This window comes from Falco peregrinus, chromosome 9, assembly GCF_023634155.1.
Source record: "Falco peregrinus isolate bFalPer1 chromosome 9, bFalPer1.pri, whole genome shotgun sequence".
NCBI classification, from domain to species: domain Eukaryota; kingdom Metazoa; phylum Chordata; class Aves; order Falconiformes; family Falconidae; genus Falco; species Falco peregrinus.
The window spans coordinates 28803715-28831639 of record NC_073729.1 but is presented as its reverse complement, the minus strand read 5'-3'; the positions used below and the strand labels follow the sequence as shown (position 1 = coordinate 28831639).

At 37.9% G+C, this 27925-nt stretch overlaps 2 protein-coding genes across 6 annotated transcripts; one reads left to right on the top strand and one right to left on the bottom strand.

Moving 5' to 3' along the window:
* Nucleotides 1-131: 131 nt before the first annotated feature.
* Nucleotides 132-27925, top strand: RTF2 (replication termination factor 2). 2 transcript variants are annotated; one of them, XM_055813674.1, is made up of 9 exons: nt 132-284; nt 1397-1491; nt 1594-1687; nt 1890-2029; nt 3305-3383; nt 21594-21707; nt 24778-24832; nt 24912-25004; nt 27544-27925. In XM_055813674.1, exons 1-9 carry the CDS (start codon nt 216-218, stop codon nt 27726-27728), a joined length of 924 nt encoding a protein of 307 aa, XP_055669649.1. In that variant the 5' UTR covers nt 132-215; the 3' UTR covers nt 27729-27925. The 2 variants fall into 2 exon arrangements, with proteins under 2 accessions (XP_055669649.1, XP_055669651.1); XM_055813676.1 differs by lacking the exon at nt 21594-21707.
* On the bottom strand, nt 10065-17577 carry LOC101910525 (beta-1,3-galactosyl-O-glycosyl-glycoprotein beta-1,6-N-acetylglucosaminyltransferase 7). 4 transcript variants are annotated; one of them, XM_027784530.2, is made up of 6 exons: nt 16976-17577; nt 14380-14594; nt 13811-13905; nt 12007-13038; nt 11462-11557; nt 10065-10692 (listed from the first exon to the last, which is right to left on the bottom strand). In XM_027784530.2, exons 4-6 carry the CDS (start codon nt 12980-12982, stop codon nt 10466-10468), a joined length of 1299 nt encoding a protein of 432 aa, XP_027640331.1. In that variant the 5' UTR covers nt 12983-13038; nt 13811-13905; nt 14380-14594; nt 16976-17577; the 3' UTR covers nt 10065-10465. The 4 variants fall into 4 exon arrangements, with proteins under 4 accessions (XP_027640331.1, XP_013153474.1, XP_027640332.1 ...); XM_013298020.3 differs by lacking the exon at nt 13811-13905 and having other exon boundaries at nt 16976-17576; XM_027784531.2 differs by lacking the exon at nt 13811-13905 and having other exon boundaries at nt 14380-14521; nt 16976-17576.

The following is a 27925-nucleotide window of genomic DNA, read 5'->3' as shown; positions in this document are numbered from 1 at the left end:
CCCCTTGCGCGCGGTGGCGCAGCCCGCGCCCCCCGCGCCCCCGGCCCGGTGGACTCGCCCGTCCCGCCCGCGCGCTGGAAGCCCCGCCCCCCGCCGGCTGGTTGCTGTGGGGCAGCCATGACGCTCCCGGGGCGCACCGGAAGTACTTCTCGCCCTCAGAAGTGCGCGGCCGGTGGGGAGGAGCGGACCCGGAAGTGTGGCGCGGCGGCAGCGAGATGGGATGCGATGGCGGCACCATCCCCAAGCGACACGAGCTGGTCAAGGGGCCCCGCAAAGTGGAGAAGGTTGGAGGGGGCGGCGGGAGCGGCCGGGGACCGCCGGGCCGGCTTTGTGGGCCTGGGCAGGGAGGGAGGCCCCGCGGAGGCCTGGTTGGGCCTGCTCGGTCCGCAGCGCCTGGCAGCGGGGACGGCCTCCCGGTGCGGGCAGCGCGGGGGGCAGCGCCCTTTGTACGGCGCTGGGCCGGCCCGCGGGTGCTGCCGCAGGGCGACTGTGTCTGTGGCGCTGGTGACAGCTGCAGTGGGGATCTGTGCCCTCTGGAGGGCTTTTTGGACGTCGGCTATTCTGCTGAATGCACGGGGGTTAGGGGCCTCCTTCGCCTGGGGAAACGGTGTATGGCAGCGCTTTTTGTAGATCATTTAATAGCGTGACCAAGCTATTGGGTCATTTCTGCGTTTCATTTGCTGACATCCTGAATGTTCTTGGGCTCCCTTAGCGTGTTTTAGGATAACGGGTATACAGGGGTATCGCATGCGTGGATAGGTGGATCGTGATTGGGTGAAACCTCACAGCAAGTGGCAGGAGACTGGCAAATTACACTTGCTGATGTGAAACAAGTAAATAAAATCCATTTCCTTCTCACACCTGATTATAAGAGTAGCTGTGAACTTCAGCCTTTTTTTTTTTAATGGCCTAATCTGTTATAAAATTTCATGCTTTTGGTCTGGAGGTTCAGGTAGCATCCTGACATCCTCAGGTTTGCTTTTCTTGTTATTTTGCTCCTTACAGGGAGTCGAAATGGTAGTTGACCCAAGCAGGGGTGAGATGCAGAGCTAAAGAGATGAAGGTAGTGGAGAACGTGTGAAGAGCAGAAACGAATAAAGAGGGAATGGGACAGGTGGAAATGGCAAAAAATGAGAAAACTCAGATTTAGGAAAACAGGTCCCAAGTCCCATGATGCAGAAACATGTTTAATAGATAGAGGCAGACCCTCAGAACTAATAATGTATTTCACTAAATTTTTTTGTTGAAGGTTACCTTTGAGTGCAGAAAGTAGATTTGGTAAGACAGCTGGGGATTTGATTAATGCTTCAGATATTGCTTGACTTTATGTTTGAGTAATTTGCAAATATAAAAGCTGTTTTAAACCCATGAGTATCTTCTTTTTTTTCCCTTTCAGGTTGACAAAAATGCTGAATTAGTGGCAAGGTGGTACTACTGTGCTCTGAGTCAAGAGAAGTTATGTCGGCCAATTGTAGCCTGTGAGCTAGGCAGGTATGAATGCTTCCATATAGACTACTATATTAAAGGCTACTAATCTGTAAATAAAAGGCTGTTATGAGAATCAAATATGATTACTAAAATTTTGTGTTATAGGTTGTATAATAAAGATGCCATCATTGAATTTTTGTTGGAGAAGTCAGCTGATAAGACTCCTATGGAAGCTGCATCACATATCAAGAGCATTAAGGTAAACAGATTGTGTCTAATATTAAATAGTTAAAAATTAACATGAAAATTAAAACATGCTACAAAACCTCCATTTGCTGGTTTCTTGCTATATACTAGAACTGTTAGAAATAGCGAACCATGATGAAAAAAATCTTAGAGAATGTTATTGTGGCTCAAAAATCATTAGTAAACATCTTACGGCTTGCACTTTTATTTTTCAGAATGTAACAGAACTAAACCTTGCAGATAATCCAGCTTGGAGTGGTGATAAAGAGAGTATAAAAGGTGACAAATATGATGACATCCAGTCTGCACGCTTTATATGCCCTGTGGTGGGATTGGAAATGAATGGAAGACATAGGTCAGTATTTAAGTTTCTGAATTTTGTTTTTAGAAGCAAGTACTGTGCCAAACCAAGTATAAAGCAGGTAAAAACATTTGAATTATGTTGCAAATCATGTACTTACGCAAGCCTTTGCTGGGAGTATTTGCCTTTCTTTCAGGAGGAGGGAGTTCAGGAGACAGTTAAATGTCCATTTTTTATTCAAGAGGAAAGATAAAATGTTAACCCTTTCCTAAGTGAGTTTATATGTATAATAAGTAGATGGCAATGTTTGCAGACAAGAAGTGGCTAAAAGGTGTTTGGGAGCTAAACCATGGGAGGTTGGTATGGGCAAGCAAAGGGAGTTTGGATGAGACCTCCCTTTGTGTCACATCAAGCAATTCTACCTCTCCCTGTGCTAGGATCAGAGTGGAGATGAAATGTATGTCTAATCTAATCTGGTTTTGATTGGTCTAAGGAAGGACGTTTCCTGGCATCCTGGTTTGGGCATGTTTGGCAATTTCTTTTTCTTTGCCTGTTAAGTCTGATGACTGAGAAGAGGCTGCATTCACAGCTTGATAGTTGCAAAGTATTTCTTCCTCCAGACAGTGATTAGCTGGGAGATTGAGGTGGAATTAAAGAGGGAACCTGCCTGAAAAGTAAACCCATTTTTACCAGAGCTACCTGAGCATTTTTTAATTCAGTTGTGAGTGATCGAGAGGAAAGGATTAACAACAGTAGCTCTCAGGAAAGGGAGATCACATGAACCATGTGCATAATTGCTTCGCATAGTCTGGTAGGATCTTCCGTGTGGGGGAAGATCCCTGGCTAGTGTCGCTTGTTACAGCTTTGCTGGAGAGCTTGAGTCAGAGTAAATGAAGCCAATAAACCTGGTGGAAGATGGAACTATTCAAATAGTGTAACTTTGTAGTAAAACAGAGTGTGGTGATGGTTCCAGAGAAATGTGTGCCAACCTATAGCAAATGTACAAACACACCTCTAGAGCATCTGTTTTGCAAAGATCCTCTTGAGAGGTTGTCATAAACCTATGCTGAATTATACCAAGGGTGAAATAACAAAATATGTGTTGTGGTTTAATGTGCCCAATGTTTTTCATTCAGTTCTTATATCGTGCAAATTAATAAGGGCCTACTTAAAGGTGCTGATACAAATTCTTGCAGCTAATCAAAGTAAAGAGAAAGTTAGCAGCATCCTCCTAGCCCATTGCAGTATTGTTTCTGTGTTAAATCAGCACTGCATATACCTCTTAGGCACAGGGTTTCTTAAAAACGATTGTATGTCTTTTCTTTGAAGGTTTTGCTTCCTGAGAAACTGTGGTTGTGTGTTCTCTGAACGTGCTCTCAAAGAAATTAAATCAGAAGTTTGTCACAAGGTGAGTTTTTTTTCAGCTTAGTAGTAGTGGAGTCACATATGACCTCCCCAGATGGATATATAGATATGGGTCCATACATGTGTGTATATATATAAACAAGTGCATTCACATTCACTATTGTAAAGTGGGGTTTCTTTTATCTAAATGTGCAAATTGAAATTGAACTTGTAAGAGTTCTGTTCCATGATGGCCTGAAGTAATTCTGTGTGGCCTTTTTTTAATAAAAAATGTGTTTTGAAGTAGTTGTAAAAATGATACTTTTGTTCTCAGAGACAGTTTGATTTTTCAACTACTTCATAAATTCATTTTTTCCAGTATTTGGTTATAATTTCAGTTTTAAAAAGGGTGATTTGTTTTGTTTGAGGTTTTGGATATTTGGTTTGGTTGATGGTTTTTTTACCTAAATGCATGTGGTGTTGTTTTATCAGGGTCTACTCTGTGTTTAAACTGATTACGTTTTCAGGTTACGATTTGACCCCTGTATTTTTAAAGGACATTTGCTGTTGTCTTTTTTTTGGGGGGAAGGGCAACTCTTCATAGAATTTTCAGCAATTACATGAATTACTGTAGAAAATATTGATGCCACTTCCTTTTACAGTGCTGGTTTGATCTTATTATATAGGTTTCTTTGTAACTAGGGGAAAAGATGAAAGTTGCAAATACTCTCTTTTTTTCCTATCACTCTTTTTATTATCAGTGAGATTTGTGGTGATAGTTGCTACATTTAGGCAGGGCTATCTTTCACCAGACACCCTGATACTGGATAAAACATACAGTATACTTGTGTTAAACCAGACCTGTGAAGGAAAAAGTTTCTCAGTAAGTTGTTGCAGGTGACGTGGAATATTGTTAGGTTTAGCCTCATGTTGCTGCACTCAGTGCTGCTTTTGTTCTATAGAACACTGGTTTAGTCCTAGCAGCTTTGTTTTCCTGTTTGCAGATACTAGTTTATTTTTCATGAGTTTTTTTTGTTTGCATCTGAATTTTTGTTGATGGATGAATGTAACTTAATTATTAAATGCAGGAATGAGATGTTTTGTCCATGGCTTGGCCAGTCTGATGATCAGTTTTTTATAACTAAATGAATCCTGCATGGATTTATTTTAATAATCATTATTTAGCATAGCCTCATATTTGCATGCAGCTGTTTTCACATACATGTGAATTCTTCACAATATTCAGAAGGATGCTTCTAGAAACAATGCAGTGGATATAATTTAATCTAGTCATCTTTTCATTATTTGATTTTGGTGCACAAAGACCATGATAACCAACTGAAGGAACATGGTTTAGTCCACATTTCCATTGATTACTGTTGAAGAGTGATTTTTTTAGATTTTTGGGTACATACCAGTAATGTTCTTGTTCTGTATTCAGAATCAAGAAGGGGACAAGAACCCTTCTAAATAGGGTCATGGGGAACTGGTTGCCACGCTTTCTGGTAGCTAGCAGGTTTTTTTATATCTGAAGTGCTAATTAGCAGCATTCCCCCAGCACATTGTATCTTTGTGCAGCAATGGGACATATAGTAGAATGAGCTAGAGCTAATGAAGAAGAAGGAAAAAAAAAAAAAAGGAAGTGTTGTACATATGCTAGGATTAGAAATATTTTATTAATAGTTTTTTATTAATAAATATAATCCTCTTCTGATGCATGCTCTTTTAAAACACAAAAAACTGTAAGTACAGAGTGTTGTAGATTGCCATACATAGGTTTCTACTGATGCTAACTGCTGTATTTTAAGAATTACAATACATTTTTTGAACCAAAATCCAACCTATGAGATCCATGTGGAGCATGTTTGGGTTTTTTTCATGGCCTTGCCACCCCCGGTCTGCTAGTGTGTGCCCAGCCCTGCGTGTCCCTGCCACTTCTATGTGTGCAGTCTGTGTGTGGGAGGTGTTGTTATGTGACTTTGGAAACTGACATGATGAGAGTAGTTCAAAAAGGATAATTCTGTATTTGCTTGTTTATGCTGTGTATTCAATCTCTCTTTTCAGCTAGCGAATCTGTGTTTTCACTTCATCCCAGGGGATGAGGTTTACAGCATGGATGTAAATTGGAAAAGTGTAAATCTGGGAACTGTGTGGCAGTTCTCTTCCTTGCTACTGTGAAATTCAAGAAAGCTCTTTCAAAACAAGCTATTTTTGTGTATTAATTTCACCTGTGAGCTTACAGAGCAGTCTTGATAGTCTGCTAAATTGTAAACAGCAACGGTTTCCCAAAGGACTTTGACAAACAGATGCTGTAATGATGCAGCAAAAACATTCGCCAGAGAATACAGGTATCCAGCAGCCCAAACAACAGTTCTGCAGTCCTCACCATCAGGCTCATATACTTTAAACTAGATAATTGGAACTAGATAATATACATATATATACATGCTATAAGAGGCATATCACAGAATATTGTGTTTCATGAAACTAGGAAGTTGCTTTCCTGTGCTCCAGAGCAGAGGGTTGCTTCCTTCCAGACCTTCTGGCTTGGCTCGTGGGGATGCTTACCACTTTGTGGGAAGCCCAACAGACAGTTGTCTCGCTGCTCAGTTTTCTTTTCAGTTTTTTTCTGTTGCAGCTCATACAAGAAATAGAGCAATCTGTTTTCCCAGTGATATGCAGGTCATGAAGTAAATGCTTAGGAAAAAACCTGAATACATATGCAAGTTTTGTCTAATTCAAGGAAATGGAAAACACCAAGATGAAGAACTCTGCATGCCTTGGTTTATCTTGACAGTACTTGCTGTAGTACTAGATTTGAAAGGCTTTATGGAGTGTAGGTACAGGGAGGATGAAGCAGACTTTCTATCAGAGTTCTCTTTCAAAAAAACATATTTTGCCTCAATAGAAACTTTACCTGAAGAACTGACAATATTAAATTCATGTATTTACCTGCTTTTACTGGTATCGTTAAAAGGACTAGTGGTGCTAGGGGAAGGCACAAGCATGTGAGAGGAAACTGTCATGGATTGAAGGACTTTATTAAGGTAACTGATTAACGTGTGAGGCATTTTTCTAAGTGACTTCCCTTCCTTGAAAGTAAGTTGTTTTTTCTTGCTTCACATCTTGAAGCCTTCAGTATGCTGCTACTGAAGTTAAAAAACAACATTAAACTGTGAAAACTCTTAAGGCAAACAGTCAGGCACTGCAGCAGTGTTGAGAGAGGGATTGTTTCTTATTGCCTGAATGGTCAATGCTTTGAACTGTCTTGTCAAAATATAAAACTTCCTGGCCAAAGATTATTTTTTTTTGGAAGAGCAATGAGAATTTTTTTAGTGGTGATTTACATTGGAGAGCAAGCTTGTTAGATGAAGTGCTTGGGACAATTTTTGAAGCTTCTAAATACTTAGACTGAAAAGAGTTAAAAAAGAGCTTTGTCTAAAACAGAGCAATTTATGAATACATATAAAACTTGTAATACCTTTTTGCACAGAAGTGTCTTTTGTTTGAGCCAGATTTTTGAGGATTTATACAGTAAGAAGAGAAAATTTAAACTATCAGTACTAAGTCACATGCTAAAATGTGCAGGATAGGACCTTCAGTCAGCAGGAAAAGGAACAACTTTGCTTCCAGATAATGGAGTTTGGTGATGTGTATTCTGTAGCAGAAGCCCTGAAGATGAAGAGCTTTCTGCTGCCCTCTGCTTCCTGTTCTTCTGGAAGAATTCTATGTGACATGGAAGTTGTCAGTTTAAAATTTGCACTTTTGAATGTTGTCACCTATTGTTAACAGACTACTAAAATTAAAAGAACAAGCAAGATTTTCTAATAACTGTTTTTGTATTTGATGGGATCGTGAAGGTTGTAAATTAGTGCTGATCTGTGTTGGTCTGTAGATTTCAGTGGGCCCAAAATTATTAATATTTTGGAACTTCTGTTCTAACTGGCTTTGTGGTCCTTGCATGGACAATCTTTGGTGTCTGCTTGTTTGGAAGCCTGCTATTTGCCAAAAATTATGCTTTTAGAAATGATGGAATAAAAGAACTACCTAGCAGTGTATACATCTATTTAACCTCACTTTTGCAGGGGTTTGAAAAATATACTGTTACCAATTTTTCATGTTGACTCTCCTGTCTTAAGACGTTACTATGGTGTAATAGTATGCTAGAGGTAGTTTGGAAACAGGGTAGTAGTTGTTGAATCTATGGTGGAAGTCCTTCTGGGAGTTACTGTGGAAGTTAAGGACAAGATTACTTCTTTAAAATTTAATTTCTTGTATCGCTTTAAAATTTATTTTGGCATTGTTTTCAGAGTCAACAGACTTTTAATACATACTTGAAATAATATCCTAACTATTAAAGTCTGTGCCATATAAAAACACTTAACCAAATGTTTAACTTAGATATAGAGCTATTGACCATGTGCCTCAGGCTTTTTGAAACAGAGATTACACGTAAGTCTGTTAGATATGTGTGTAGTACGTTATAGGGCGTCATGTTCCCTTGAACAGGGTCACTTTGGCACCGTATGCTCTTAGATCAACAGTCACCAAAGGTTAGTAACATCAATTGCTTATATCTAAAAGTTATGATTGATCTGTTCACAATGTGATAATGTGTACAAAACTTAATGGATGCTTATTATGTATGTTTAAATGCTTTTAGATTTCACAGCTTTGTTATTTAATTTTTTACTGTTGTTAGAAGTAAAATCAAGAATATAATGTGGTCATGGTCACTCAGCATAATTAATAGAATACTGTTTCTTAATGATTGAGAATGGGGTGGTTTAATTATGATTTTCCTGGGGGGTTTATTTATGTGAAGTCTTGTTTAAAATACGAAATCCTTTAAGGAAGGAGGATCATGCTCCAGTGACTTTCCTCTGTTGACATGGGTAAAATCATACCTAAATTGTATTTTAAGAGGGCTTTTTGTGCAGATTTATTTTCCCTTTGTCTGGTTCAGTTTCTGCAAAACAAGCACATGCTATGCAGCACCGTGCTATTGAATTTTTCCTTTTAACTCAATTCAGAAGTGATACACAACAATTGTTCTGTGTGATGGTGGTAGAAGGTGAAAGCTACGTACTGGATTTACTGCAATAACCATAACAAGGAATGTTCCATTCACACTTTAGAAGACAACATGGCGTGAATAAGTGCTGGTAGTGCCCTACAATGTATTGGGTGTGGCTTGGAGAAAAATTAATTATGAATATTGCTATGATTAATACATGCCAGAGACCCATTAGCTTCAGTAATGGTTTTCAGAGGGACTCTCAAAAAGCTCAGTGTGAACATGCTATATGGCTTTTTTTTTTTTTTACTTCCCTCCATAAAAAAGCACCTCTAGCAATATTTAGCCACAAAATCAGTCCCTGATTATATGTGAAACTGAGTACAGACCTTTGGGTTGAGTTTGTAAGTTTTTGTAAATAAATAGGGACCAGCTGGTCGTCCTTTAGGTTAAAGTTCATTTGAAAGAAATGTTTCCAAGAAACTCATGTGGGAAAATGAGCAGTACAGTTCCAGGAACCTGGAAGTAAGTTTGTAGTAAGAAACTCTCATGTTCTGTTGTTGGGTCATTTGTTGATTCATTTGATTTTTCAGAAAAATGTTTAATCTGTAAGTCAGTTTTCTTGTAAAAACTGAGTGATATTTTGGATGTATATTGAAGCTTCATCTAAATTGCTCCTAGACAGTTATTTATAATCTGTATGTTCTAATCAAATGAGCTTACAAGTGACAAGATATATCTTATTAGTTCCTATCAGAGTTTATACAAAATAATTGGGAGTTTATTTGGATTTACTGGAATGAAATTTCCATCTGCATTCTTGAAGCATTCAAAATACTTCTAAAGGAGGATGAACAGTTTGAAATTACTTCCTACAATTCAGGTTTCTCCTAGTCTCTTTCTGTCAGTAGCACCTAACTAAACACCTTTGGAGACAAGGTGTAGAGATGGCCTTGCAAGACCTTTAATCCCATGGAAGAGTTGTCATATTGTATGAAAGACCACCACCTACATCCTCTCTGTTTCCTTATATTCTCTTAATCTTTTTTGGTTGCACAAGTGAAATGATTAATTTAAGAGTCCTGAAGACTAAAGAGCAGCTCTTGCCTGGAAAAGGGCTGGATCATTATTTTTTTTTTTTATTACTGTTCCCTGGTTTTGCCTGTGTTGTGTGTTGAAAGCCCCTTCCTTACTGTAGACCAGCAAGTACTGCATTTGGTCTGCAGTGTTTGGGAAATGAGATGCTTGTCTTGGTTGCTGTTAGGTTTTATCTCCAGTTGCTGCAGACTGTTGCAAGGTTCAGGAAAGTTTTGTTTCCCTCGGGCAGGTACACTGGGATTGAAACATGGCTTTTTGCTCAGTTTTCCTTTGTTTCCTGGCTTCAAATTCCCCATGTCTCCTTGCTCAAAACTCCTGCAGAGACTCAGAAACAGGGATTTGAAGGTAAACGTGCATTGCAGAATCCCTACTACTGTTACTGGCGCGCACACACTTTTCATTAGGAGCAAATCCTGAGTAGGGCAAGAGTGATGTTGCCATGCTACACAATGAAATTAGAGATGCAGCTGGCCATGAAGAAGAAAACCAAACCAACCAAACAAAAAACCAAACAATAACAAAACCCCAGTGAAACAGCCTGTGTCTGAAACTGGTTGTCACTTGCTTATCTACAAGCTCTGAAACTTTAGCATGAACTTAACTATTCAAAATAATCTACTTTGTAAGACATACAGTAGACATGACTTTTAATTTGTGCTCTTCATATTTTATCTTTTGTTTAGTCATTGCTTCCATTTCATTATTTTCATACCAGTTAATCCTTTTCTTGGCTGCAGACATGAGGAATATATATTTTTCCAGTTAATCAAGTCACTTAAAGGATTATGAACTTCCCCCTTGTCTTCACTAAGTTACAGATCTAGACATGTCATTTTCTCTGAGAATTAACCCATTAGCAGTTGTTGCTTTTTACCTTACTGTAATAAATAAAACCTGTTTATTTCACTGGCAGTCTGGTAGTACAGTATTGTGCTTACCCTCATGCTGTAATACACAGAGTGAAGTCTATGGCTAAAAATGTTACCTGTTTCTGTCAGTATTTTGAACATTTGTTTACATGTTAGTTAAGCTCAAACATTCAGCTTCATGTTGAAGTAGTTCTCTTCCTGAAAGCGCCAGTCATCTTCGATCGGGACTTCTGCCTGGTGCAGTACTTTAAGCCTGTAGCGTCTCTCTAGGCAGTCCATAACAAGTGGGTATGTTGCAGGCTCAAATTTGTTGGCAAACAAATGAGGTGACTCAATAATCCACTGCAAATCCCCTAGTCCATAGACACAAATGTCTCTGATGTAATGACCTGCAAAGACAAATGGAAGGATCTGAAAGCAGCAGAAGGTTGAACAGTTGAATCTAATTGAAAAAAATTAGATTCGTTCTGTAGCGTTACTAACAAAAGTTATCTTTTGATTTCACATTTCCGTGATGCTCTATGTATCTGGAGGATAATGCTAAATTTTAAACATCAAGGCAAGGGTTTGGGTTTGTATTTTACACAAATGGATAGACACTGCCTCTAGCTGCTTCACTGACACAGTGTTCTGCTTAATATTGTGTCTTGTAGTTGGGCACGCTGAAGTTTTGATCTGCTTCTGTTTGAGATGCTCATTTAATCATGCAGTACTTCACTGTGCTGAGTTTATGCCGTTACATACTCAAATTTTTTTTGCAGGCTTTCCATGTGGTCAGCACTATTCTCCTTTTTTATGATAGTTCAAATTGAAGAGGTTTAACCCAATGTTGGTGGCAAACATGCATGTCAAGTAAACCCCGCCTCTTCACTGAAAACTGATCAGTAAAGTTCATGCGTTGGTAGTTGGAGGTTGAAAGAACAGTTGTCAGTGTATGGATACTGTGACTATCTTTGCAATAATATATCAGAAGCTATTTAGGTTGGATACCCAGGAGTAATTTAGTAGGGTGGCTTGCTGTTTTATTTGACACTTTCAAAATAAAATATATATGACCACTGAGACACAGTTAATAGCTAGTTAAAAGCATCATATGTAATTTGGAATTAATGCTAGTCAGTGAATCAAATTTGAGTTCATGATCAAAATTCTTGTTACCTTTACAGCCTTTGTGTGTGGTTCCTTCTTGATCTTTCCATTTAATGGCTCTTATGTTTCCTTCCCAGTCTGCATTGGGTGTTGCCCCTGGAGCATCTTTAAAAACATAAAGTTCTGATAAGACACCTTTCTACTTACCACTTACTTTTTAAATGTAGCCACGTTAAGTATTTATTTACAGATGTTTACATCATAAGAATAGACATCATTCTCAGTTTTGTTGCTTTTTTTGTTCCTTGCGAACATGAGCTTCATGCAGCAAAAATATTTACTTCTTTTAAGCAATATTTTTCTAGCCTTGTAGCTAATGGTCTGCACTATAGAAAGTACTTCTCTGGTGTCAAACTTTATTTCTCAGCCATCAGGAAATGTGACTTTCTGAAAGGGCAGCATCAAGGCTGAAGAAATGACCATACTTATGCAATGCAGTGCAGTTAAGTGGTGGTGTTAAGCTCGGAACTAGAGCTTGCTAGCTTTCTCTGTTGGAGACCTTACAATGCTGTTGGTCCAGGGATTATTCATAGCAGAAATAACATACATCTTACCATTTAAACGATTCAGTGTGACCCAGTAGTGTTCATCCGGACTGTACGTGTCTCTTGACCATTCAAGCAACTCTTTCGCACGTGCATCAGTCAATGCAAACTCTACAAATTCCTTAGTGAGTATGTAATAGGCACTACCAAAATATATTGTCAGATTATATGGAGGTTTAGCTTTTATATTCTTTGTTGGATACACGTATGATATTCCAGAATGTACATATTCTTTGTAACTAACCTGTGTCCTGTGTTTCATATGAAGTGGCTGGACCACCCCAGGAGTCATATTTTTACCATTCCATTTACTTTTGATGTATTGTATAATGTCTTTGTTAGTTTTAATGGGATAATCTTGACCACATAGATTAATAACGTAATTCCACCGAATTTTGGAATGAACTAGATCTCTCATGCAATTAATGTCAGCTTGTAATCTTGAAAATCCTGCATAAACAACATTTTCTCTTTTTGAGGAAATAAAAATATTTTCAAAGCAATTAATGATGTTTTGTACAGCAGCTCTATAATCTTTTGGTGATTTTTCATCAACATGTATGCAGTAAATATTCTGAGGCATATAAATAGCTCTTAGTAGCTTTACAAACATTTCCAGCTCCTTGTGAATTGTGATAATGTATGCCAGTGAGAAATTTCCTTCTTCATCTGACAGTGGTCTTGTGATAAAATGCAGAGTCTTCAAAACCATGGAGCAGTTGCATGAAGTCTGAACACAGCTGAGTGTTTCAGGTTGGTAGGTATTCTGACAAAAGTTTCCGATTTTAAAGGCAGCTGTTTTCCCCATAAAAATAGCTGAACAAAGTTCATCCGGGTAAAACCCACATTCTGCTTTATTTGCATGAAACTTCTGTTCATTTGGCTCTTCAGAAAGCATATCCTTTAGGTAGATGAAAGTACAGATGAATGTACAGACAGCAATGCACGCTAAAAATCCTGATTTTGATGCATCAAGTGGGTTCATCTTTTATTTTCCAGATACTGTCTTCTCATCATAGTTTAATGAAGCATTCAAATTATCTGAAAGGAAAAGTGAGAGAAAGAGAGGGAGAGAACCTCTTGAACTTTTTTTTTTTTTAATAGTTGACATGTTAGTGATGCATTTATACACGTTGAGATTACCCTCCGGTTACCAGGAGGAACTCTGTGTGTGCCCATGCTCATGCTGCAGAGTACTCAGCCACTGGAAATGGTACATGCAGAGCTGTGAAACAGTCTTTCTAGGATAAAAAAAAAAATGATCCAAAGAACCAAAAATGGCTTTGTACACTTCATTACTTGAGCAAGGGGGTCCTAGCCCATCGGATAGATGCTTTTCTACTTGAAGGCAATGCATGCCAGTAGGTGAGTCCAGTGCCATAGGCTGATCGGGGGTTAGCTTTAGAATAGGGAAGGGCTGTGAGCACTGTGTGCTAAGGGACAGTTGCTGGTGAGATTTCTTTAAGGCCTGGGAAACCTTAAGTTCTGCTAGAGAACCAGAATTCAGTAAATTAGCAGGAAATTTATTAAAGAAACAAAAGGAAGAGACTGAAATGTAAGCCATGAAATACACCAGGTTTTATGCTTATAAAGTCAGCAAATGTTTCTGTATCTTTGAGAGATTGTTTTTCTCTGACATCTCTGTGTTAGTGCTTTGGAGAACAGAACATGTAGACAACACTCATTTATTGTTTTTAGCATATGTGCATGTCCTGAGAGAAGTACACTACCGCCAATATTAGCATTCAGAGAGAACTATGTAATTTATATCAGTATTGGCATAGTTTTCCCATTGAGTTTTTCTTATGTATACCTTGTTGAAAACTCGGAAGAAGAAGAGTGCAGCACTCCTGAATCCCACAGCAATTATGTGAAGTCTTTATCCTTGAAGCATTTGGTATAGAACTTCTAGAGAAAATACCAGGGGTGAGGGAATGGCCTATCAACTGCCATTAAGCCTAATAGTTAAATAAATACTTTTAAAATTTTAAATAGAATTATTTTTCTCTTATTAATTTGTTTTTAATAAAATTTGTATTTCACCTGTAAATATTCCACGGTTCACAGCTGTCAGCATAACATTTGGTTTTACATAGGAACAGAGAACAAGCAAATTTTTATAAAGATAAGTCTCTTTATAGGAATGCTGTTGTGGTTAGAAGGCTCTAAGTTTTCATTAGAAAGAAGTGGAAAATATTTTTTTAAATGAAAATTCAGTATACATCTGTCTTAGAAGCTTGAAAATAAAGAAGACATTAAAGTAGAAATGGAGCATAGAATTTAAAAAGCATTAAGAACACAGCATTTGAACCAAGAGAATGGATATTCTATATTACCACAATTTTAAAATCTTACTAGGCTGTTGGGAAGTAATGTATTTACCTTGTTGTCCTTACTGGTATGCAGTGGATTTCATGTTGGAAGAATACCTCTTTTCCACTTAGCATTGCAGAAAGTGGAGCTTTATGTTAGGTGGAGGTTTCATCCATTTTGCTTGTATGTTCTGTCAGCAGTGCTCTTCAGTCTGCATTGAATGCACAGGCCAAAGGAAAACATCAGGAAATTGGGTCCCGGAACATACTTTTTCTTTACAGCTCCTAAGGGATACATTTACTGGGTAAACAAACTTGACGTGAGTCTCTCATCCATTTGAATGAAAAACTTGAGCAAATTAAATCCATGTCAACCTTCCAATATTGTGCAGAAAGGAGGAGAAAGGGAACACCACTGAAAGGTGAAAGCTAGGATTTTCAGAAATACGTCAGTGCTGTAGCCTTCTGCCAGCTGACTGCCAGAGCTGAGAATAGATTTGCATAAAGCCTGTTACGGACCCAATAGCACAGGTTGGAGAGGAGTGTCTGTTAGGGAAGCACTGATCTTTGTGGACCTGGAGTCAGAAAAACTGTTTTGTTGTGAATGAGTAATTAAAGGAAGAGATTGAGGTTGCTCTGAAGTAGGGAATGTGATGAGATCTCTATGGTATGTCACAGGCAAGATTTGTTCTGGACATAAGAATTACACTGAAGACACTGGGCAGCTATAGAAATAATTAGACTTTATACCTGCTTAGAATATAAAACATCTGTACAGAATGAGTGCACCTGGTCAGGTTTTTTCCTTAAATACATCTTTGTGGACAGGTTGCAAAGGATAGTTCCCTGAGGAGCCTGTTTCTTTCATACACTTAAGTGCTCATTGCCCTTCAAATAACAGCTTCCAGGGATGTTTCGGGTTGTGAAGTGTTTACTATGGATTTTTTCCTATTGAACTGTGTGGCATATAGAAACTATATTTTATATGGCAGTGTAAAAGTACACAAACACCCCATTATCAGGTAAGAAGAAACAATTCCTTCTCCAGCGTTAATGTGTTTCTGGGGAGTGACTAAATGATGAAATCTTGCCTGTGAGAACATCTTTCTGCCTGAGGGTTTATTATAGCATGAAAGCATTGGCTTTCTGTTAGTGTTTTACCAGATTTAGAGCTAGAATTGCAGCTACTAGGCCCACTGTCTATGAAATTTGCCACTTGGAAGAATCCTCTATCCCCTATGCCGTTGTCTGCTGTCAAGGACTATGCTACTGTATTTCCTCCTGCCCTTCCAGAGCAAGATGCCATACTGCTGAGAAGATGCACTGTCCCAGCATAACTCAATCTGTGACTATCTTGCCTTTTAGTTTTATTATGCAAGAGTGCCATTATAGGTATTTGTTGTTATCAGAATCTCTCTCTAAAGCTCAAGCTTTTCTATGTTATGGATACGTTTTCTAAATCTAGAGGATGAAGTTGTCTTTAGAAGTGTTGAGAGTAGTGTTTGATGTTCTTCAAAAACCAACTTGTTTGTATGGATTTCAAGCACCTTTGTGGCTGCTTTTGTGGATATTGCTTCCCACAAAATTGTTGTTGTAAGCCTAAACTCCTCCATCCTAATTGAAAATGTAAACTCTAGAGGCAAGTGGAATTACGTTTATGCCTGAAAATGAGCCTATGAAATATCATCTCAGTTCATCAAGACTCCATTAGCTATATACTTTGCTGTGCATTTTGTAGGACAAATCATTTTACAGTTCACTGCTCCTTCCTGCCGTGGTACTTGGGGCTGCAACATTGCACCTGTAAGTATTCTGTTTTGTCTGTACTCTGTCTTTGCTTAATATTAAAGTCTAGATTTAATTTAGTTTGTATGACTTCATAATGCAGTGAAACAAATTCCTTGGGATTACTTCATCTTCTAATAAAATGGTTAAAAGGTATTGACTCCTTATTTCCAAATCTTTTTATGTCTGTTCTTTGTCTGAAGGGTGCTTGTGCAGGCATTAGTGTAGACATTGTATAAACAAGTGAACGCTAATGTAGTCCTTTAAAAACTTAACATTAAAATTGGCGCTTTTTACTTTGCTTGGCTTTTTTGCTTAAGCCTGGGTACGTATGCGGAGTCTGCTTCTGTGCTGTAACACGCATCCAATAAAGAAAAAATGTCTTCTTCAAACCCAATTAATACTGGCTTAAAAAAAATTAAATCATTCTTTAAAATATTGCATTGGCATTTACTGATACATATTCAACAGATTTACAGAGGTTTAACTGTTCATCTTTGTTATTTTTCCTGTTTTCCTGTTAGCTTTTTTCCTTGTGTGTTTGACCTCGTAGTAATTTAAAACAAATACTGTGAAAGCTATTTAAACCCTCAAGTTACAGGGCTGTAAAAAGGTAAAGTTGTTCGCAACAGAACATAACAAATAGTCATAAGTATTGTGATTTTTATAATACAAACAACAGTAATGACCTCCATCCTACTGTACATTGATGACAAAGTAAAACAAACAAAAAAATTAACCTTTTTGCCGTTTTGAGTATTTTTTTAATTGAAATGGTCTTTTGAAGTGAAAGTATTTGTCACGTTACAAAAACTGGGTTGTGTTTTAATCAAGGAAAAGCAAAAATCTGAAGTCCTACAATCTGATTTATTCAGTCTTACCTTGTACAAAATTAGCCAGGAGACGGCAGCATAATAAAAATAAATGGGGAGTCCCATTGTCCTTCAGCAGCGTTCAGACAGCGTTCTTCCTTCTGTCGCTTGTGTGGAGATCTCGCGTAAGGGAAAGGGCTTAAACATTAACGTGCATGTTTTCATTTAAGACTTCATCTGGCTTCCCGCACTGCTTAGCATATTTATTCTGCAGTAATGCTGTTTGGCTTCGGAAACGTCCTCTGCTTCACAGCACTGAGAGCAAACTTGCCCTTCTCCAAATTCTGGTGCCGCTCTTTCGAGACAGCCTTTAAAGGGCTGAAATCAGACTTTCAAATATGTAGAGTACATTGCTGATGATTATAAATAGTATTGCTTTACCTCAGAGGCTTTAACCTCTGCACTGCTAACGGAGCATGCTGGATGGTGAGAACTGGAAAGGAAACCAACCCTCTCCTCCTCCCCCTCCTCCCCCTCCTCCCCCAGTTCTTAACTGTTTGCCTGCTGAAACTTTCCAATTCGCAGCAAGTTAAGTGTAGTAAAGAATTGCCTCTCGTCATTTCTAGTAGCTGGAAGCTTAGAAGACAAATGAAGTATCTCCTTATGCAACTGAGTGTTTACTGTGTTAGTACTTCTATAAAGGTTCTCAGGGTGTTTAATAAGTAAAAAGTTGGCAGCTTAAGTTTACTGCAATTAGGAAGCTTTGGGGTTCTAGAAATGCGTAAGAAGGCTGGTGTGTTTTGGACGCGTTCAAATAAAAGTAACATGTTGATCAGAAAGAAAGGAAACTTCAAAGTAAATTAGGGCACAGCTGCAGGTATGGCAGATGCAAAATTATCATTGGCTTTAAGGGAAGCTCTGGAACAGAGGCTTCTGCTTGGATAGTATTTTTGTAGTAGGTGCTACAACTCCTGAGTGAAACTTCACATTCTGTGTATTAGTATGTAGGAGACTTTTCCCTCTTTCCCAAGTTGTCATTTACTCTTTGACCCACTCGTGTGTCTGAGTAGGGTGGCAATGTCAAAAATCGTGTTCATCAAATCTTATGCTACTGAACCTTTAATGATTAAACCTCTGGAAGAGTATGTCTTAAAACGTGTTTCAATTAACTGTTACAAGAGACAGTAATCTTAATACAGGAGCTTGCGTGGCTGGTGAATGGACGGTGGTATGGTCCTTGGTTGAATATGATGTTCAATCCTCTCTCTAAATCCCACCCTGTTTAGAGGGACAGTCAGGTTGTGGTCATACAGGTTCCATAATCTGGTGGGAATTGGTTTAGAAAAGTATTTGTGTTTTTATACATTTCCTAGTAATAGTCATATATAGGACTGCAGGAGTTAACTTACTGTTTATACTTTGAGAAAGAGGTTTCAGGTTTTTTACAAGATGTTAAGCTGTACATTGATGTAAACATTTAGATATGAAAATATATTTGCCTGTTGTTTATTTGGTTTATATTAAGACTGGATGTAGTCATGGATGAAACTGTATCTTAGATACTGTACCAATAAAAAAAAAATTAATCACTGTCAAAAGTAACTTACAGCAAGAAAATAAGGTATAACCATTGTCTTACATAGCTGAAACTTAAGAAGAAACTGTAAACTTCAGAATTCAGGAAATCATCTTAAACTAAGATTTTATTATTACTGCAAAAAACTTCTTGTATTCTATTCTCTAAGAAACTATCCTGCCGTATTAAAATGTCGTGAAATTTAGGTGGTCTTTATTATTTGAAAAAGTAATTTTGCAATTTCTTTTACTAGTTTAAGTTGAAATGATTATATTTATGCCTAAGCTAGCATGTCTTTTACAGGTCATAACACCTTTACAGTTTTATCATTTTAAGTCTTTGGATTGGTTTTGGGTTTTTGTGAAGTTGATTTTTGTGTGTGTATGTACGTGTATACACATGGCATATGTAGGGCACGTAAATTTGTAAGACTTTTATCATACCCTTTATATAATTCCTTAATGCAAGCATATTAAGCTATTTAGATACAAAGTTTTGAACACGCTTTTGTAATTGGACTCTGAAAGGGCTTTTAGACAAAAATCACGCAGCTTGTCCAGCATCTCCTTCAGTTGACGTCCCACTCCTCTTTAATTACGGATTGCATTTTGCATTCAGATCTGCAAGCTGCTATTCTAATGCTTTTGTCTGTTTCAAAATAGTTTTCAAGTTCAGTCTCATTTAGGAATTTCTTCTATTCAACATGCTGCAAAGACATTAAGGAACTATGGGAAGTACCTTCATAGGTATTTAAAGTCCCAATATAAACGAGGTAAAGCAAGAGAGACCCTGTGATATCATAAAATAAACATCTGCCCCAGAAAACCTTAATCTGGAGGAATAATCTTTCTGAATTTGCAAAACAGAAGTTCCTTTCTGCTTTTTATCTCAGCATTTCAAAATGTTAAGATAATTTTTTTCCCTTTTTTGCATGAAGGAATATCGAGCTTTTTAAAAAATAAGAATTAAAGCTTTGCATCCAACAGTACTGACAATTAAAAAATGTTTGATGCTTATGTATGATGCAACAGCAACTCATACCTACAGGAGTTAGTGGAACCTGGGGAGGTGCAGTTGGTGCTGTGCCTGTAACTTGCTGTACTTGAAGTATGTTTGGAAAGGTGTGGTCTCTAATGTAATCTGGTTGTTGTCACGGCAAAAAATTTTCTGTTTCAGTGAATGGAAAGAGGATGCTGTCTTTATTTCTGTGTTTCTTTTAAATACTTCTCATTTTAGAACAGTTCCACCCGCGTTTTCCAGATGGGAACCTGGATTTGCTTGCTTTTTCAAAATGCAACATTTATTGAAATTAAAGTCATTTGACATAAACTTCTACTTGGAGGAAATGTCCACTTATTTTTGGATGCTTAATAGAACGTGTTTTCAAAGATTATTGCAGAAATTACTTTTTTAAATCGCTAGCCTGTAGAAGGGTGCTGGCCTTTCATGCTGTACTCGGAAAACACCCCACTAGAAATGAACGTGTGGGGCTTCTTTAGAATCAAGACAGCTGCCAGTTGCTCCTACCTCGGTATGAAGGCTGATAGTCTGTCTTGGTTTTCTGGAATTCTCACTTGCAGGTGTCGGAGATCATACCAGGCTGGTATTTCTAACGCTAGCCCATTGAGTAGCAATGGAAAAATTTGGGCTACTCACCTGTTTCTTGTGTGTAACTTATTATTCTGCCTAACTTACTTAATATGCATCTCTATAACCCTTACTTCTCCTTCATAGTCTCTCTGACCACTTGTATTCAGATTCATTTTTTTTAAACTGTGTCCATCACTTGAACTGACTGTAGTCAAAGTACTGTCCGTATGTCCTTTCATTTCTTTAATTCCTACTGCAAATAAATGAGTAACCTTTCTAAACCTTTGTTTAGAAAACTGAGGAGTAATGACAGAGGCAGGATTATAAACTAATCTTGCAGATTAACAGAAAGCTTCTGGATTTAACAAAATAACAAAAAAGGAAATTGAGATCTTGCAAAAGAAAACATCATGGTCAATGCACTGGCTTCTTCAAATGATTGAAAATGTGCACAGTGAAACATCTGTGTCTTCAACCAGAAAACAAATGTGGAATTACATGAAGCACATTACATGCATTATCCAGATTAATTTATAAACATACTTTGTAACTTGGTAGTATTTAATAAATCAGATGAAGGACAGTGAGATGGCAAGGCTGGGTTAATGCATAATAGTGATGCTTTTATGACCCCTTTTTATCCCCATAGTCATTAAAAAAATAAATATTAATAATAATTCAAACCAAACAGGTTTCCATGTCTAGCTGTTGGGAAGAAAAATTCCATGGTACTGTCTGGTCTACACGTGGAAGAGTAACACCTTTGGTGTTCCTAGACAGTGTAAAAGGACTGCTTCTATCAGCTGTTGTTTCTTGTATTATTAAGTTGAAAGACAAATTCTAGAGCAGCATAACGCTTAGATGTTAATCAAATGCATTCATAACTAAAAAAAATCAGAAAGTATTGTAGTGTTTTGGGTTTTAGCTATGGGGTTCTGAAAAATGAGTAGATTCCAGTTAGGACTACTTTGTTTAATCTAGTCACTGCATTTTATGCCAGTCAAACAAGGAACTCGTGAATAGAAAATACAGAATGGGGCCTTTTCTTTAAAGCAAATAAAGAATTAGTTAAGAGTGTTTTTTATAAGGGACTGATAATGAAATAAAGATGCAATTTCCATAGCCCTATTGCATGGAATAGGGCTTTGAAGATCAAAATACTTGTGTATTTCTGAAATTTGTTTAGAATTTACTGGGCAGATTGATATGCAAGCTGCTTTTAAATGTGGTTATCAAAAGTTCGTGATTCACTAGTAAGATGAGTGTTCTTTTTGTGAGGAGGGATGCTGTCAATCAGTATTATTTTGCTTTGTGGTAAAATCTACTGAGACTTTCCCTTTGATGTTTTAAGAGAAGGTGTATTAGACTGAAAGAGAAGGAACTATTGACAAAGATGCAGTGGCAAGGGGAAGGGTTGGAGAGCTTAAACACAGTATTAATTCTAACAAAGGTTCGCCAGCATAAAGATTTTGAAAAAAATACTAGTTCTGTCCCTTTTATTTTTATTCTTTTTCCTTGAAGTGTGGTGTTCCCTTTCAAGAGGAAGATGTGATTGTCCTTAATGGTAATAAAGAAGATGTGGAAGTATTGAAGAAAAGGATGGAGGATAGAAGACTTAAAAGTAAATTAGAAAAGGTAGTATTTTTATACATTGTTTAAAACAAAACTGAAAGAATTCTTGTCTGTAATGCAATATACTCTTAGATTGCATAGCTTTCTCTGCTAGTCTTTATGCAGACAGAAGGATTTACTCAGTAAGCTGTGCTGTATTTCAGTGCTGCATCTAAAAGTGATGAGATTGTGTGCATATTTTTGCTAATAGCATATTGAAGTTGTATGTACTGAAACTTTCTTTTGACTAGCAGGAAGTGCATAGTCCTCTGGAAGTCACAGAATTCAATCCTGTGGGTAAAATGGACAGTGTGCCAGCAATACTAGAGGTTTTTCTTGAAACAAAGAACTTTTGTTAGTTAATTCCAGTAACGAGCAAAACCTTCCCTGTATTTCACATGGTAGTTCCTGATGGCAGGTTATTATTCTTTTGATCTCCCAAATGAACTCTGGCCACTGTCAGAAACACAGTATTGGTGTAAGACTGCTGTTTGGAAATTTTGTTATGTTGTGTGGTTCTTACAGCCCTGAGTGATTACTGGTGATGCTAATTCCCACCATACTGTTGAGGTCACATATTTTATTATTTTTTATCTGGCCAGGCAAAGTGCCATGGAAGTAAATCATTGCAGTCGTCACAGTACTGTGTACTGCTGCTCTGTGAAGTAGTAGTTGCTCTGCAGTACTGTACAGTCAAATTGCAGTTCTGCATATGGCACTTTTTTCAGCATTGCTGTTTTTTTTCTGAATTGGCATTGCTATTATTGAGGATGACAAAGCAAGCAAAAGCTTTACTGTTGACTCAGTCCAGAGCGCAGACAGATTTAGCTGGCACTCAAAGAGCATGAATCATCGTTGTCGGACACTTGCAGCAACTGAGACTTTCGATGGAGGTTGATCATCTCACCCCTGTTGCTGCACTTGGTACTGTCTGCCTGTAGGATTAGATGGCATACAAACGTTTTTGTAGATTGTTTTGAAACAAATGCTTTTTTACTTTACCAGTGAGCTTATGATTACTTTGATTACTTATCATAAGGTCTTCAGACACCTGCACCAGTACAGCATCATTGGCCTGGGCAGTGCAGCGAAAGGATGGTTACCCGTAGGAATCCTGTTGCTCTGTTTCCTCTCTGTTCATAGCCTCTGCACGTAGCGTCCTGTGGCTTCTGACTTCAGAGCAATGCTGTAAATCCCATGCTGTCTCTTTAGGTGTGTTTTGTTTGGGTTTCTTCATTTTATTTTTCCAGTACTTTGTAATTAAATGTTTGAAAGAATTTTACAGATAATTAGATGATAGAATATTGCGATTCTCAGTGGATGAGTAATCAGCCCCAAAAGCAGTGGTTGATTGCACTCAATTTTCATTAGGAAGGTGGCCCTAACAAAGCACCTATAGCTTTGGTTCAAATAATTTTGAATAATTGAATGCTGGTGCTGTCCCCAGCTTCTGCACAACAAAGAAGTACCTAAGCATGCTGGGCAGCTCTGTCTCTTACGGTGCCAGCAGTTGCTCGTGGTGGCAGGCAAAAGGAAGTGATGCTTTGGTCTTTGGCCTCTATGTGTCTTGGGTGAATATGCAAATATTGTTTGTTTGTTTAGTGGACTTAGATTACAGGCAGGTGCAGTATTTGCAAATGTCTCAGCAAGCATCCATTTCATCCTCAGGTTATGATGGTTTTTTGCAATACTGCCTTGCCTTGCTGCATCAAGCTGATCTTGCAGCTAGAACCAGTCTTCTCTGCTGTCACTGGCACCATTTGCTCCAGTCTGAGATCCCTGAGCTCCAGTCCCAGCATCAGAAGAGAGTTTCTAGTCTGGGGTCTGTTGGCACTGCTGTTCAGACCTGTCCCTTAGTTCCTTCTTCAGCTAGAAGCAGTCCAAGTGGACCTCCTGTATTTGGAGCAGGAGGCACAAACTCCTTTTCTTCATACCCTTGAGACAAAACATAAGGAAGATTCAGCTACCACTAATGTAAAAAACTATTCAAGCTCAACTATGTCGTATGTGCCCGTAATGAAATACGTATAACAAATATTTGTTATGTATACTAATATGCATACATATATTTACAGAATCTCATAATTCAGAGGCCAGATACGGGCAAGTAACTTTCCTTTGTAAATCCACCTATAGTAAGCAAGGTGGAAGCACCCTGCAGAGGTGTTTGGGCTCAGGGAGGACGCTAGGGCAGCATTGCTTTGGAATAGTAGCCCTCTGCCGCCACCTCCTGGCTAAGCTGTGCACCAACATGCGGGACAGCATTTTTTTCCTCGAGCGTTAATCATGCGCTTGACAGCATGGTTTCTCTTTAATTTTTATAACCTATATAAATATATTTGTTTTCCTCGAGCTTGCGTTGCTTTCCTGGAATACATACACCACTCTGAATGTATACAGAGTCATCTTTTGTGATAGTAACACCAATGACTGTTTTAATACATCTTTTTCAGCTTGGCATTTATATAATCAAAGCCAGTAATGGGGTTCTTATTGCTGTTGTTTGGGGTTTTTTTGTGTTTCTTAATCTGGAAAAACATAAATTAACTTGGAAAATCTGGTCCACATATGCTTTAAAAAATTTTGATTAACTGTTTACATCGTCCTCAGCAATCCTGCAACAAAGGGCCCAGTTCTTGAAAGTTACCCAGCAGGGATTAAGTAAATAAAATTAAGTGGGTATGAGATGCAGTATTATTCTTAAATTTTTATTGAAAAATGTCTTCATTGATTAGTTAACTGTATCCTGTTTCATGTCATGCAGTTTACTGTCCTGCCATGTAGGTGCAGCATTATAGATTATCTTAATGATGATAACACACACACCCCCTGCGAATTATACAAACCAAAATACTGTATCCAGGCAGTTTAGTTTTAACCTGCATGATTTTCTTCAGAGTAGCTTCAGTGTTCCCAAGGTTGGTATTTTTCCATATCAAAATAATACTGAAGCGTGGATCAATATTACGGAAGGAAGAGTTCCACTGTGTGAGACATGAAAATGTACTAAATGAAATTGTGTGTCTATCAAATATAAGTTGGGAATTTTATATCCTTTCAATACGTTACCAGATTTCTGTTTGTGTTGTTTCAGAAATCGAAGAAATGTAAGTCAGCAGAATCAGCTTCTCAGCAAGACACCACTGAAGGTAATGCCACAGCTACAACTTACGTGTAGCCTTCTGAGTCATGAAGCAGATTCATGATTTGATATTTTTTCTTTCATAGATTGTCCAGGTCCGTCGAAGGCTAAGAGTGGAAAGGATTGTATCAACTCCAGTTCTGGGGAAAAGAGGCAGATTATCTTCACCAAAAGTTCAGGTTGGTGTTTATTCTTTAATCTGCAAATGAACAAATACTCCTGCTCTGAAAAATATTATAGGAGAGATCCTTCTCTGGCTATTTTGTACCATGGTTTTCAGAAGCTACCCTCTCACTTGCTTTTTTATCTCAGTAATAAAAGGTCGAGTCCTGTCTTCAAGGGAGCTATAATGTCACGGCTCACTTTTAAAAAAAAAAAAAAAAACCCTCTTTGAAAAGGCTGTCCTAAAAGGCTTCCTTTCCAAGCTGGAGTAGGAAACTGCTTTAAGAGTGTGCACAATTCTCCTTGTTTAATAGATACTATAGTCAATTTCATTTTTTTCCTAAAGCAGAAGAAAATATATTTTCTTAAAACAAAAGAAAATAAATTTGCTTTACAATCTGCAAAACCTACAAAACTGTTTGAGGGCTTCTGTTTGTCCATTTTTCCTTATTCTGCCCCGTTTGCCTTTGTCCCATCTGCTGTCCATTGTCCTATACTCTCAGTAAATAGTCCACAGAGCAGGGACTGACTCCTTGTTATACTTTCACAAAATACCTAAACCAGCAGGTTTGCTGCTCACGCTTGTGACTGGCAAGTGCTGTAGAGATACAGATATCTAATAAAAGCCATAAACACTTTTCACCACATTGCATTTTTTCTTCACTGTGAAACAAGCCAGATTTGCTTGTTTATGTCATTCAGATATTGCTTTCAGTTGATGGGAAGCAACTTGAATGAATGAGATTAGAGATTCTTACTCACACAGTGACACAGTTGAGCATTTGATATATCTGTTTTAATGGCTAGGAGGTAGCGTGAGGAGAATTAGTACTTGTTTTCCTGAAGTACAAGTGGCCAAGAAATCTGCTACAGCAGTGTATTTCAATGAAGTACGCTAAAATAGCCTAAGCTGATGACTTGACTTTTAGTCCTCCATTTTTTTAGCTCTTAATTTACTGTGTGTCACTGGGAGTAGCGGGATATAACTTCAGGATGTACTGACGTACCTACCATGCAGCTATGAGTAAACTTGGTGGTCCTTTAGTCCAAAGGATGGTGCTGTCTCGTCATGTGATAATTTATTTATAAATAATGTCTCCAATTCCTATTGAAGCATACAGAACTATATGAATGGGTACATTTTTTAAGTCAGTCTGAGGTTTGTGTGTGAAGTAGTCAATCGTGTACATTACAGCTGCAGAAAAAGTCAATATAACTTGTTGGATTAATCTGAGAATAGTTAAACAATGAACTGTAGATAAACTATGTGAGATGGGAAAATTTCCATCAGAGTGCCTTACCTGCCCCCTACAGTCTGCTTTTATAAAGGATAGGCTTTAAAAACTATTTCATTCCAGGTGATTATAGTTGCTCTTGGATATTTAGGAATCTAGTAATTCTAATAATGTTTGATGTATTTTTTTCCCAAGAGTGTAAGAGAAAACATAAGCCTTTTGAAATGTCAGGTCATTGGTTTATAGCAGCAGTTATACTGACCAGCAAGAGATTAAGAGGAGAGAGGGGAAAACGGGAAAAATCCACGGACTGAGGAATGCCAGTAGCACAGGAATTAATTTGTGAACATGGCACCCTAAGGTTTCTGGACTTGCAGCATACATATTCATTCTTTCCAATACAGTGTTTGGTAATTTTTTCCAGACAACTATTGGTGGCATTAGAAGCAGCATTCTCCAAATATAAAAAGGGTCTGATCTATGATGATTAAGGATTGCACATATAATTCCTACGAATACATGCAGAAATCAGCTAAGTGCATTTTCAGACAGGCTCCCTACTATTTACATGCCATTGTGCCTAAGTTAAACTAAGTATGTAGAGTTTCTGCAGGCTTCTATGTATTAATTTCTTTGCCCAAGAGGCCTGGCACATGCTTTTTAAAATACTGTCCTTCAACTTTGGAGAAGATTAAGTAGCTGTTAAGAAAGAGAGGTTTGGTGGGGATTTTTTTGTAGCAGTCGATCTAATACACTGAGAGAGATGGTATCAGAAACAGAGGGATGGGCATTTTCCTATCCCAAACCAAAAATAAAATTATGCAGACCATTGTTATTGGACTTTTTTTTTTTTTTTTTGAAAGAATAAAGGGAGGAGATGGATTCCCTGGGGACAGTATGTCACAAGTTTAGCTTTTGTCATTTGGTGGCTAATTTCTAAACAATACTTCAGGGTGGTGGAATACTTTCATGTTTGTTTCTTAAAAGAGTTCCGAGCCATTTTTCACTTAGAGGAATAAATGTTGTCAATACTGAATTACAGTGCAAGGGATTTACACAAGTAGGAAAGAATTCCTCTCTCTCTGAGATTTCTAAATGCATTTTGAGCATGAATTCTAAAAGCTAGGAATATGTTTGCTGTTAGGAATGTGTTGGGTATTGAGTACAATTATGGGATGTATTTGTGCTAGCCCTCAAAAAATGTATATACTTTATCTCTGTACGCATTATTTTTTTAATGCTTTTTTCTGTCTTTATTTAAATACTTCCATCAATTGTAAGCTGTTACTCAAGCTTCATTCTATTCCTTTTTCTCTATCAGATAATGGAAATTCATCTGTACCCATAAAAGTCAGTAAGGCTGCCTCTACTACTACGAAGAGATCCATTGCAGACAGTGAGGAGAAATCAGAGGCATACAAATCTATTTTTACATCGCACAGCTCAGCAAAACGTTCAAAGGAAGAGTGTTCCAATTGGATTACTCACACGGCATACTATTTCTGAAACAATGATGAGCCTGATTGTAACATTCATTACTGCTTTCCTTCCCTAAGGCTTCTTCTGTACAACTCTGATACAGAACTTCTGTTGTAATCTGATGTTATCTGGAATTATTCAGTTTAAGTTGTTTATAAACTTACAAATAACTAACGAACTTGTGTTAAGTACACTTCTGGTAAGTAAGAAATAGATCACCAGCA